This window comes from Montipora capricornis, chromosome 7 (assembly GCF_036669925.1).
Source record: "Montipora capricornis isolate CH-2021 chromosome 7, ASM3666992v2, whole genome shotgun sequence".
Classification (NCBI taxonomy): Eukaryota; Metazoa; Cnidaria; class Anthozoa; order Scleractinia; family Acroporidae; genus Montipora; species Montipora capricornis.
This window is the reverse complement of record NC_090889.1, coordinates 25,244,273-25,256,772: the sequence shown is the minus strand read 5'-3', so window position 1 is coordinate 25,256,772 and position 12,500 is coordinate 25,244,273. Positions and strand designations below refer to the sequence as shown.

At 40.9% G+C, this 12,500-nt stretch overlaps 1 protein-coding gene across 1 annotated transcript in view; it reads left to right on the top strand.

Moving 5' to 3' along the window:
• The first annotated feature begins 1,281 nt into the window (after positions 1-1,281).
• The window catches only part of LOC138056613 (VWFA and cache domain-containing protein 1-like), a 34,303-nt gene continuing 23,084 nt past the window's right edge, over positions 1,282-12,500 (top strand). The window contains exon 1 of the mRNA XM_068902453.1: positions 1,282-1,497. Coding sequence (XP_068758554.1) covers positions 1,330-1,497 — 168 coding nt within the window. The 5' untranslated portion in view covers positions 1,282-1,329. The remainder of the gene's footprint in view (positions 1,498-12,500) is intronic.

Genomic DNA, 12,500 nt, shown 5'->3' with positions numbered 1-12,500 from the left:
CGAGGAGAACGCATTCTAATCGGGTCAGTCCCATGGGATGTCCCAGGCCGGGTATCTATCGTGATGCTAACGGTTTCGACGCCATTTTGTTCTGGCACAAATTACCTCTTTCTCGTGTGATAGTGTTACGGCTTGAATAAACAGTAGAAAACTGAGGATGCAAAACGATTCTCCCCAAAATATACAAGTTCTTTCAAATGCCTCGTCGATGACAAATCAGGAATCGAACTCACCTCATTAATCCTTGATTACTGCTAGTTTAAAAGTAAAATCAGGGTTGACGTAAAGTTTTATAGCGAGTAGTGGCCATTGCACAAAATCAACTGCTCCGCCGTTACACAGCCCCTTTAAATAAACTGATTGAAGTCTGACTGGAAAATCGTTTGCATTGTCATGCATTTACCAAGCTTGATTATTGTCTAGTTTGATTGAACTACGTAAAAAAGAGGATTTGCAACGGTTTGAAAGAAGGTTTGAGCAATTCATCGTGCGGTTACTACATAATGAAAGCAAACTTGGTTAACCTACTAATTCTGACGGTTGTCCGAGTTAACTTTTCGAATATGATGGATATTTAGCCATTGTTTAACTGACTTATCCAACTGTTTGTATTCCTTATTACTAACGTAATTAAACTGCCTGGTCATCGTATACCCAGTTCAAGTTTTAGTCCTCCGAAAAAGCATTAGCCTTATTGCTATTGAATTTACTATGAAAATGACAATAATCTTTCTTGGAGACAAGAATTTCTCCCCAAATCGTTGACGTAGTCGCACTTAAGTAACAATGCAATTCGCCTAGAATTAGTTTTTGCGGTAAACGTTTTTCATCACAAAATCTCCCAATCGCAATATAATTTTCTTTGATATGCGCGTTCTTTTAACCTCGAGCATATGAAAGTCAAAAACCGGAAGGTCTGGGGGTCCTCTTAGCCAATATAAAAACAGAAACTCATCGATATTGGACCTCTCTCGAAAATCATGGAAATAATCGACCAAGTTATCATCTAAGTGAGCGAAATTCATGCCTTGCTTCCTTAATTATGAGCTTGAATTAATATTTTTTTACTCCGCGTTACATCAGTTTTCATGCGAAAAAATCTTCAGACTTCGTTAAAAAAAAATCATGTGTAAGTTGTTAAGTACTTCTAACCTCAAATTGCTTTTAAAACAAAATGAAGCAATTTGAGTTGCATTCCACGCAGTAATTTTACTTCACCTGGTCTTCTTTTAGGTTACGTAGCTTTTGACGCACGTAGGCGGCAACACTTAATTGCTACTCACTCACCGGAACAGTTAAACTCCGATCGATTGATCAGCAGGTGAAGACATGGCTACGCAATGTTTTGATGTAAAGGCAACGAATACGTTTGTGTTTCTTTGCTTTTCTTATGTCATTTTGTCGTGGCAAGTGAACGGAAACCTCTTGGATCCAATGTTAATTGGAAACGAGCTGCAGAAATTTGCTAGAGATGCTCTCGGCGCAGATGAGATGCAGGTAGTTATCATTTTGGTTTCAGTCTTATTCATGCAGGCCGAATTGAGGGTCATCAAATGTTTCAAACTTTGAAGGTTATGGTTATGGAGATTTGTGAATAGTCGTGTTGCTTGGCTGAAAAAATTATAGAAAACCGCTTTAAAGGCTGACAATTCTTTGTCGCTTCGGATATGCCAGTTCACCTTTTTCATGCAAAATTGACCGCATTTTAAGCTTTCGAAAACCAAAAGAATTGAATGATCTCGTCACGAGACAAAAATTTCAGATAACGTTTTACGCAAAACTAACTTCAGATGTCTTGCTCGGTTAGCCAAAGTCATTGGGTGACAGTGAAAGCTATCGAGGCAAACATTTCCAACTTTTCGTCGCATCACTCTTTAAACGAAAAAGTACGTAAACTTATAGCCATAAGCAATGAAAAAATATGGAAACTCTTTTTGACGTTGTAATACCGTCGGGTAAAGCTCATAGAATGAAACTGAAAGTGGGTGCTTCACTGACAATATCACTATGCCAAAAAGGAAATACTGCTTTTATTTAACTTCACCAAGTTAATTATTTTGCCATTGAACGAGTAATAAACGACTCAACACTAAACACTACTCAACACTCAACACTACTCATGGACGGCTGGCTATTTGCTCCATTCGTTAATCTGTTTTTGTTCGTAAAGTCCGTGCCCAGTTGTTGAAAGCTCATACGAGATAATCCTGGATCACTGGAAACTTCAATATTTGTTTATCTTTTATTGATCAAAAAACCTTCCACTACCGGCATTTTAAGCCTTAAATTATGACTTAGACTCTTGTTTTTCCGTTAGCATTACATTGTTTAGGTTAAGGTATTGAATCGCAAATAAACGTTAATCGGCTTTTAGACAACTGGGCCGTCCATAAAATATAAACGTGGCATCATATTGTGCCATATCAACCCATGTTGTTTAAATTACAATTAATTTCTCGGATCAGCGACATAAGCATTTTCAGTAGCTTGCATCTAATCAGTGCTAAACGAAGACAAAACTGAAAAATATAAGTGGTTAAGATAAAATGGTGATGTTATAAGCAATGACCCTGACCAGTGAGCATATTTACCACTTTTTATCGATACTGAGTCCACTAATAATTTAAGTATATTCCAATTAAAAGTTAAAGAATGATTAAAATTATGATGACCCGAAGCCATTTTGCTTTTCATCGGCTGCTCGGAGGTGAATATTAGGGTTCTCATACTTTTCAAGCAACGACGATGAGCGGACGTCCTTGAAGACGACAACCTGCGAAACACAATCATGCGTTTTATGAGCAAAAACAACAGCTCTGCATGCCCAACACCTGCTTTTTACATTTTGGTACATTTTTTTCAGCGTGAAATGGCCACATTTGAGGTTATGTGGACGATATGAGCACAAAATGGGCGCGTTTTCATTAGCTCTGCCTACTTGAGATAAATTTCTTGTTTTCTTTCCACATATATTTTACTCGTTTCTAAACTAATTTAACTAACAAGGAACAAACTATGTTTGGAAAAAGAGGGAAACTAAAGGAAACGGCGGAAGAAGATTTTGAAACTTTCGTGCGCCATCAGTTAAGTCTAATAAGTGATGACTTGAAAGAGATGAAAGGAACTCAAGTCCAGATTCAAAGAGACATTGAATCCCTCCAGAGTCAAACCAAGATGAATGAAAGCTCGATTTCCAAATTAAAAGAAGCGTTGGATGTAAAGCTGGAGGTATTAACAGGAGACCTGCATGACACTAACAAAAGAATTGACCGAATCGAGAACGATATCACGAAGTATGCAAAAGATATTGATGACAACTACGAGTGACTACTGTCCCTGGAGAGATATTCTAGAGATTATAATTTGAGATTTTATAATATCCCTGAGTCAAGAGGCAAAGATTGTATTGCAAAGCTCTGTGATATCCTGGTGAATGATCTCCAATTGCAACCAAACATCGAGAACGCCCACAGGATCGGGCCCTTCAAGGATGATGGCACTCCTAGACCGATTTTAGCCAAGTTTTTGTACGGTCCAGAGCGGTTTAGAGTTATCAAAAAGAAGAGGGATCTACGTGATGGTGTGCGTGTTTCGGACGACCTGATATGGGAAGACCGACAAAAGAAGAAGCAATTGAGATTGGTGATGAAAGATGCATTTGAAGCTGGGAAAAGACCCAGATTTCATAGCCTGCGTCACAGACAGACAAAACCGCCGGTATAGTCCGTCTGCGCAACGGCTCCCAAAAGCTTGTTCTGATATCCCGCTGTTTGTGTATTCATTGTTGATTGGCTAATTTCGTACGCGCTTTCTGATTGGATAATTCTTGCGAAAGTGCTCATGCGACTATCAGGTAATGCTAAAAATAATTTTTTGCAGGTTTTCCCTAGCCTGCGTCACAGACAGACAAAACCACCGGTATAGACTATAATTTTGTATAATTTATGCGTAAGTCCCATCTTAATTGTCTATTTGGTTTTATAATTTACACTTATCCGTAACTATTTAATAAATTTTGATGAGTAAATATTTTATGCAAATGACGCAAGAGTCTTCTGACCCAGATTTAAATTTACAACAAGAGGCTCTAAGTAGCCTACATGTATACTCATGCGCTGCCAGGTTATTTGTACTTTTGTTGACAGTTTAATAATAATAATAATAATAATAATAACTTTATTGTACACCACAAAAAAGGTATATAGGTGTTACAAGAATCTATTTGAGAGAAGTTCACTTGTTCTTTATCGTGTGAGTTCATTGACCTATACCAAACAATTTGAAGGAAGTTCTTATTTTTTCTCTGGGCCCATTGGGCTGTAAATTTCTCTCCTCTTTCTTTCAGTTTGCTGCAATTTCTGAAGTAGATTTATGCTTTCTTATTATTTGTTTCCTTTCTATATTTGATAATTCACATAATTATCTATGAAATGCAACCTCATAGTTTGTTTCAAAACAATTAAATTTACTTTGAATAATAGAACAAAAGAGATCAATAACAGAATCTACATTTGAAAATACTTTTGCTACATTTTTTGGTTAATTCAGAACCATCCTATACAAAAACGTGGTAACTCATCTTTTGCTTTGCATACCACTAGAAAACACAGCTAATGCAGTAGCTAGAAATTCACATCAAAAAGGCTGTGCTGCTTTCCTTATTATCCAAAATGGCAGTTTTAAGATGCTGTTTACTGGGAACCACATTACAAGATAAATTTCCCTGACATCTTGCTCTATGAATAACTTTTACATGGCCAGCGGCCTACCATCTAATTTCTTTAGAAAATCAGAAATAAAAACATATTTTGCTGGAGTAACATTTCTGATAAATTGCTCTTCCATTCTCAATGATACTATCAACTGTTTGAGAGGTGCAATAGTTACAAGACTTTTGAGGTGGAAAAACAAATAGAATAAAATGACACAGCAGAACATTCTTTGCAAGAACAAAGATAAACATTTAAGTGCTCCTAGGGTCTTAAATTTTTGGTTTCGAACATATAATGAATGAACAATGCTTCCACTGTTGCTAAATACATTTTAATAATGTTAACACACTTTAATCGCATAAGCAACAGATGTTTGTGCACATATATTCTGAAAAGGTTATAACAAATTCATTAATTAAATTGAAGTACATGTTGCAAATGGGTCCCATACCTAATAAATCTCTGCCATGAGAGTAAAAAATTTTACACTTCCCATTAGGCAGACAGTATATTGCTACTGTGTAAAGTTCAAGTGTTAACATATATGCATGATAATTATCCATGAGCAAAGAATCAAAGGCAGCTAACATTGATATAACATAAGGAAAGTCTGAAATTATAGGAAGTGCACTATTTAGCAAACCACTATAACTATCACTGTATGTCAACTGATAATTAATGTAGCTTAAGTTATAACCATAACAGGCAAATCTGTCAAAAATAGGAGTCCCTGTTTGCATGGTTGTGACAATTTAGCTGAATACATATTATTCCCAATGTTTATAATTTGAACCAAGTCAGCTGAAGAGGTTATTGGATTCCTGAAATTTTAAACAAGTGCCGACAGAGACATTGCCACACGTTGTGTGCCTGCATTTGCCGTACCAAAATACTTCAACATTACCTTGACTGTATGGTGGGGCAACAGTTTTAGTTGGATCAACAATTCCTGGACCTCTCCAGGACCTGGGTTGTTTGTACGTCATTTGCGAGTCGAATGTATAAAAAGCGATACAAATAGATCTTTGTAAAGCCACAGATGATTAATTTGTTACATTTCATAAATGTGAACCAAACTTTTCAATACTGGCAAATAAATGACCTCTAAGTAAAACAAAAGTAAGACAGAAAACCAGAATTTCCCCTTGAAGCATCCTCTAAATTCTTTTGCAGAGCAAATAAACCGAATGCATATCAACGACTAGTCTGTGCACAGGTGACACAGGCTCACTGTGTGTGCCACATAGATAAATATAGAGAACATATGAGGCGAAGTTTAGGTCTGGAAATCTGCAAGAAAATGGAAATAAAAATCGATGAAACTTACCATGTGGTGATCTGTTGTTGTCTTTAATACGTATACGAAGTTTCGGGAAAAATGGTCCCCGTTCACCTTCCGTCATAGTATAGTGACAAGGTAGGAGACAGAAGCCAGCGTAGGGACTCCGATCGACCCAAAACAAGCACGATTTTTTTCGTGAAAATCGAATCCAGTCGCTTAATAAACACGCCAGGCTCGTGGAACATGAATTTCTCTAAGCCATGAATCCACTGAAGCGTCTCCAGGTAGCAACGCGAAGCGACCAGACTCCGTAAAACTTGTAAGTTAACCTGCTAAAATGGCGGCCAGAAAGCGTTGTCCTCGCGAAGTGTCCAATTCAAAATGGCACTGAACTCTGGACGCCTGGTGACGAGAATAATAAGTTTTGGAGGGAGGGAAGTCCCAAATTGCTAAAAACAAAACTCAACGAGCAATCTGGGACTCCCCTCCCTCCAGGGGAACATATATTCCCCTCGTCACCAGGCGTCCCGAGTTCAGTGCCATTTTAAATTGGACACTTCGCGAGGACAACACTTTCTGGCCGCCATTTTAGCAGGTTAACTTACAAGTTTTACGGAGTCTGGTGGCTTCGCGTTGCTACCTTAGAGATGCTTCAGTGGATTCATGGCTTAGAGAAATTCACGTTCCACGAGCCTGGCGTGTTTATTTAGCGACTGGATTCGTGCTTGTTTTGGGTCGATCGGAGTCCCTACGCTGGCTTCCGTCTCCTACCTTGTCACTATACTATGAAGAAAGGTGAACGGGGACCATTTTTCTCGAAACTTCGTATACGTATTAAAGACAACAACAGCTCACCACAGGGTAAGTTTCATCGATTTCTTTTTCCATTTTCTTGCAGATTTCCAGACCTAAACTTCGCCTCGTATGTTCTCTATATCTACCTATGTGGCACACACAGTGAGCCTGGGTTACCTGCGGTCTGCGTTGTTGAAAGAATTAATGCCCCATTTTGACTTCGTGGCATGCCCATACTGACAATAACAGTAGTTCTAAGAACAGTTCAGATTGCCAAAAGTCGGATCAGTTTTTCTCAGGTATCCTCAGTTTCGCTCAAAGCTGCTCTAAGGTTCTCAAAGATCACTAGGAGCTGAGATGACCGGTATGTTGATGGAGATCAGTTTCAATGACCTTATATATCGATCCCCGCTCTCGTGCAAAGTGTTTATTTGTAAAACAAATTAGAAAAAATATATATATAATTTTGTCTTTAATGTCAACAACTTACCTTTGGCTAAACAATCGAAAAAGATTTATTCTAACAGCTCGATCCGTTCGACCCGGGCCGTACGACCGCGACTACAATCACAAAGTTTGAACAGTCAAGATGCGATGATTCGGGCGCGACCATGCACATCCAAGAGAAAATGACACATCTTAAGGGCTAGACTTTCAAAAGTCCTTCGTCTCATGTAGATTCGCGTCCGAAAAATCACGCTTCGCTCGCCAAAACATTTTCTTCCGGGATTCTCGTGAGGTGGAATTGTGGCAAGTCTACTTAAGGGCTTGAAACATGAGAGGGATGGTTGATTTCTTCAAACACGCACTGTTTATTTTGTCATGCAAAATTGACTGATATTCCGAGTATACATACATTTTAACAACAACAAAAGCAAGATGACAAACGCTAACACCAACCTGGTGTGGCCAACACAGTACGCATGCGCACAACCATTTCACCCGGTCAATTAGCAACCATGGACAGCTGTTTCGGCCTTTTGGGCCTCATCAGCATGGCGTAGCTAACATACCAGGCGGGTGTGTTCACATGCCATATATGTGGTAAGCTGGGTTGAGAACAGCAAAACTGTTCTCCCACGGCAAGTGTGTGGGAAGGTGGATCACATTAAGAGATCGGTGTGTCACGTAAATTAAAAACAACAACAAAAGCATGTGATCCACCTTCCCACACGCTTGCCGTGGGAGGACAGTTTTGCTGTTCCCAACCCAGCTTACCACATGTTTGGCATGTGAAGCTGCCACTTAAAGGGGTGCTAAACACACCTGCCTGGTATGTTAGCTACGCCATGCTGATGAGGCCCTAAAGACCAAAACAGCTGTCCATGGCTGCTAATTGTCCGGGTGAAATGGTTGTGCGCATGCGTGATGTGTTGGCCACACCGGTGTTTTCGGGTATCATCTTGCTTTCATTGTTGTTATACATTTTAAGACTCTACTACTTCTTTTCAAGTCTTTCTATTAATTTTTCTAACTCAACAATACATTTTTCAGTAGCTTTTAATTGTTTTGAATAATCTCCTACCCTCCGCCCCACGTAAAGTTACAGTCATGCATGTAAATGTATGCACGCATAAATTTCCATGCAATAATGTGACACGGAAAACAAGAAACGGAGGGTATTTTATACCTAATGCGCTTACTGCGCATGAGTAATTATTAAATGATCATGGGATTTACACAATCGAAGAAAATAATGAGATGTGTCGTACTGTCAAACCTCAATACTCTGCTATTCATATAAATACAAGAAGCTTGAAACAACATTTTGATCAAATGTGTAATCTTTTGGATTCGGTTTCATGCAACTTTGATTTTATCGCTTGTTCCGAGACATGGTTTACTTCTGAAACTGATAATATCTGTTTTCAAATTCCAGGTTACACTTTAGTTAATGAAAATCGCACCTTTTCGACAGGTGGTGGTGTCGCTTTATATGTTAGTTTAGGCTATTCATTCTCAATAAGAAATGACCTGAACATAGACTCAATTGAAAACTTGTGGATAGAAAGTAATGACATGATTGCAGCCCCCCCCCCCCCCCCCACTTTTTTGCAAGAATAAAAATAAACCAAAAATAATTTAACAAAAGTAACGGAGTGAAAAATAGCAAAAAATCGTTAATTCGAAAGTGACCAGAGTTACTGGCTAGTTTGTTGGTGGAATCCTGGACTCAGTACGCGGACCGCATCGACCAATATTTCGAAGCGAACGAAATCAAGGACGGCAAGAAGAAAAGGACAATCCTGCTGAGTGTTGGTGGAAGCAAAACGTACGGATTGATTCGAGACCTACTCCAGCCCAAGAAACCGGGAGAAGCGGAGGTAAAAGAAATCTACGAGGCTCTAGAACACCATTTTTCGCCAAAACCAAGCGTTATTGTGTAAAGATTTAAATTCCACAGCTAAAGCCAACAAGAGGGAGAAAACGTGACGGAGTTTGTCGCGGGCCTTCGAAGACTGTCGGAACACTGTCAGTTCGGAACAACACTAGAAGACATGCTGCGGGATAGATTAGTTTGTGGAATCAACGATGACCGCATTCAACGTCGATTATTAGCGGAAAGAGAACTCTCTTTCGAGAAAGCCGTGGAGATAGCTTTTGAGATGGCGTCGAAGAACTTAATTAATTTAGGCGGGAAAACAACGGGCAGCGTCAACAAGGTCAAAGAGAGCACAAAACCTCGAAGTGAAGATAAGAAACGAGAATGTCACCGATGTGGTGGAAATCACGATCCCACAAGGTGTGTTTTTAAGAATGAGATCTGTTACAATTGTCAACAGAAGGGACACATGGCGAAAGTTTGCAAAAACGAGAAGAAACCCAGAAGACGGGAACGAAGTGGGCGCCGACAAACAGTACAATCGGATGGAAAACGGATACAAACGAATACAAACGAATACAAACAGCAAACGCACTTCGTTCAGGACAGTGAAGACGATGTGTACGCCATGTAACTCTGGTCATGTACGAACAAAAGAAATCCTTTAAAGTGGAAATCGTACTGGGCGGTTCGAAAACAATGATGGAGATCGACACTGGCGCATCAAAAACAATTTTAAGTGAAACCACTTACAAGAGATTGCGTGACGCGTTAGGTCCCCTCCTGGAAACTAAAGCGGTGCTTAGTACGTATACGGGTGAGCGAATTCTAACGGTTGGAGAAGCTTTAATTCCAGTGAAACATGAAGACCAACAGCACGATTTGAAAGCCATTACCGTGCAAGGTAACGGACCAAATCTTCTTGGCCGAGACTGGTTGCAAGTCATCCGGTTAGATTGGAGCCAGGTTTTACATACATCGAGCCCAGAACCCCACTTGTCACTTGAAAACATACGCGCGAAGTACGCCGATGTATTTACAGAAGGGCTGGGAACACTGAAAGGCGTGAAGGCAAAAATCTATGTGGATCCTGAAGCACAACCCAAGTATGTAAAAGCTCGGTCAGTGCCTTATTCATTGAAGAAAAATGTGGAGTTTGAACTCGAGAGACTGGAGAGAGAAGGAATCACATCACCGGTAGAATTTTCAGAATGGGCAGCGCCCATTGTACCAGTCATGAAGCCAAATGGGGCTGTAAGAATTTGTGGAGACTACAAATTGACTGTGAATCGAGTGTCCAAATTAGACAACTACCCAATCCCCAAGACTGAAGATCTTCTAGCAACCCTCGGGGGTGGTGAAAAGTTTACCAAGCTCGACATGTCTCAAACCTATCAGCAGATGACCTTGGACGAGGAATCTCGGAAGTTTACAACCATAAACACACACAAAGGCCTTTTCCAATACAACAGATTACCCTTTGGAATTTCCTCAGCGCCTGGAATTTTTCAGAGGACCATGGAGAACCTACTGCAAGGTATCCCCCACGTCATCGTACGGATAGACGATATCCTCATCGGTGGAAAAGATGACAACGATCATCTCGCCAATCTCGAAGCAGTTTTCAAGAAATTATCAGAAGCTGGGCTGAGACTGAGACACGGGAACTGTTTCTTCATGGTGCCAGAGGTCACCTATTGTGGTTCCGTAATCAACGGAAGCGGCATCAAGCCAGTAGCAGCCAAGGTGGAAGCTATTCAGAACGCCCCAGCTCCTGAAAATGTTACTCAGCTGCGTGCATTTCTGGGAATGCTGAATTATTACCACCGTTTCCTTCCTGACATAGCGACAGTCCTGGAACCACTCCACAAACTGCTAAGACAAGATACGACATGGTGTTGGGAAAATGAACAGCAGAGGGCAATCTGCTGAACTCCTCGTATATTTCCAGCCAGACCTGGAACTGATCTTAGCAAGCGATGCCTCAGACTACGGAGTAGGGGCGGTACTCTTTCATCGGATAGCTGACGGAACAGAGCATCCTATTGGCTATGTTTCAAGATCCCTAAACTCAGCTGATCGTGGCTACTCCACTATCGAGAAAGAAGCTTTAGCAATCATCTTCGGAGTGAAGAAGTTCAATCAGTTCTTGTATGGACGTAAGTTTACCATACAGACCGATCATAAGCCCCTGGAAGGTCTCTTCAATGAACAGAAGGGAGTGCCCCAACAAGCCGCTCCGAGAGTACAGCGCTGGGCCCTCACATTAGCAGCATATGAATACAAGATTGCCTACAAAGCAGGAGAAACCAATGCGAATGCAGATGCATTAAGTCGTCCTCCCTTGTCTGAGATACCAGAGTATGTTCCGATGCCGGGAGAGACAGTTCTGCTGTTAGAACAACTGGACCACACCCCAGTCAACTCTCGTCACATCCGAGAATGGACAAGACGAGATCCAGTCCTCTCAAGAGTGTATCACTTTACCCTAAATGGATGGCCTAACTATACTCCAGAAGCTGAACTACACCCATATCTAAGCCGAAAAGCTGAGTTAACCATAGAAGATGGATGTGTTCTGTGGGGTAATCGTGTGATAGTCCCACCGCAAGGAAGGCCACAAGTCATAGCCGAGCTTCACGAAGCCCATCCAGGGATATCACGAATGAAAGCACTCGCTCATGGTTACGTCTGGTGGCCCAGCATGGATAAAGAGTTGGAAAATGCTGTGAAGAGCTGTTCTCAGTGCCAGTTACACCAGAAAGCCCCACAAGAAGCACCTCTTCACCCATGGGAGTGGCCCGGACAACCATGGTCTAGACTGCACATTGATTATGCAGGCCCGTATAAAGGGCATATGTATCTAATGGTGATGGATGCATATTCAAAGTGGATGGATGTCCATATTATGAAGTCCACCACATCCGCTGCCACCATCGAGAAGTTGAGAGAAATCTTTGCCACACATGGACTCCCTGAAAACATCGTGAGCGACAATGGCCCTAATTTCACTAGCGCTGAATTTGAGGATTTCCTAGCGAAGAATGGCATCAAACATACCAAAGTTTCGCCTCATCAACCCGCTTCGAATGGGCAGGCAGAGCGAGCTGTTAGAGTATTCAAGGAAGGAATGGAAAAGATGGAAGGAGGAAACATGCAAACCAAATTATCGGGGTTCCTCTTAAAGTACCGGACAACGCCTCACTCAACGACAGGTGATTGGACCTACTGTTACCCAACACTGCCAGTCAAGTCAGGCTGAAGCAAGGGTACCAGAAAAACGCACACGACTACCATGCCAAAGAGAGAGACCTGATGCCAATGATTCTGTATTCCTCAGAGATTTCAATTCCAGCTCTCCCAAGTCTTGGCAGACAGGAACCATAGT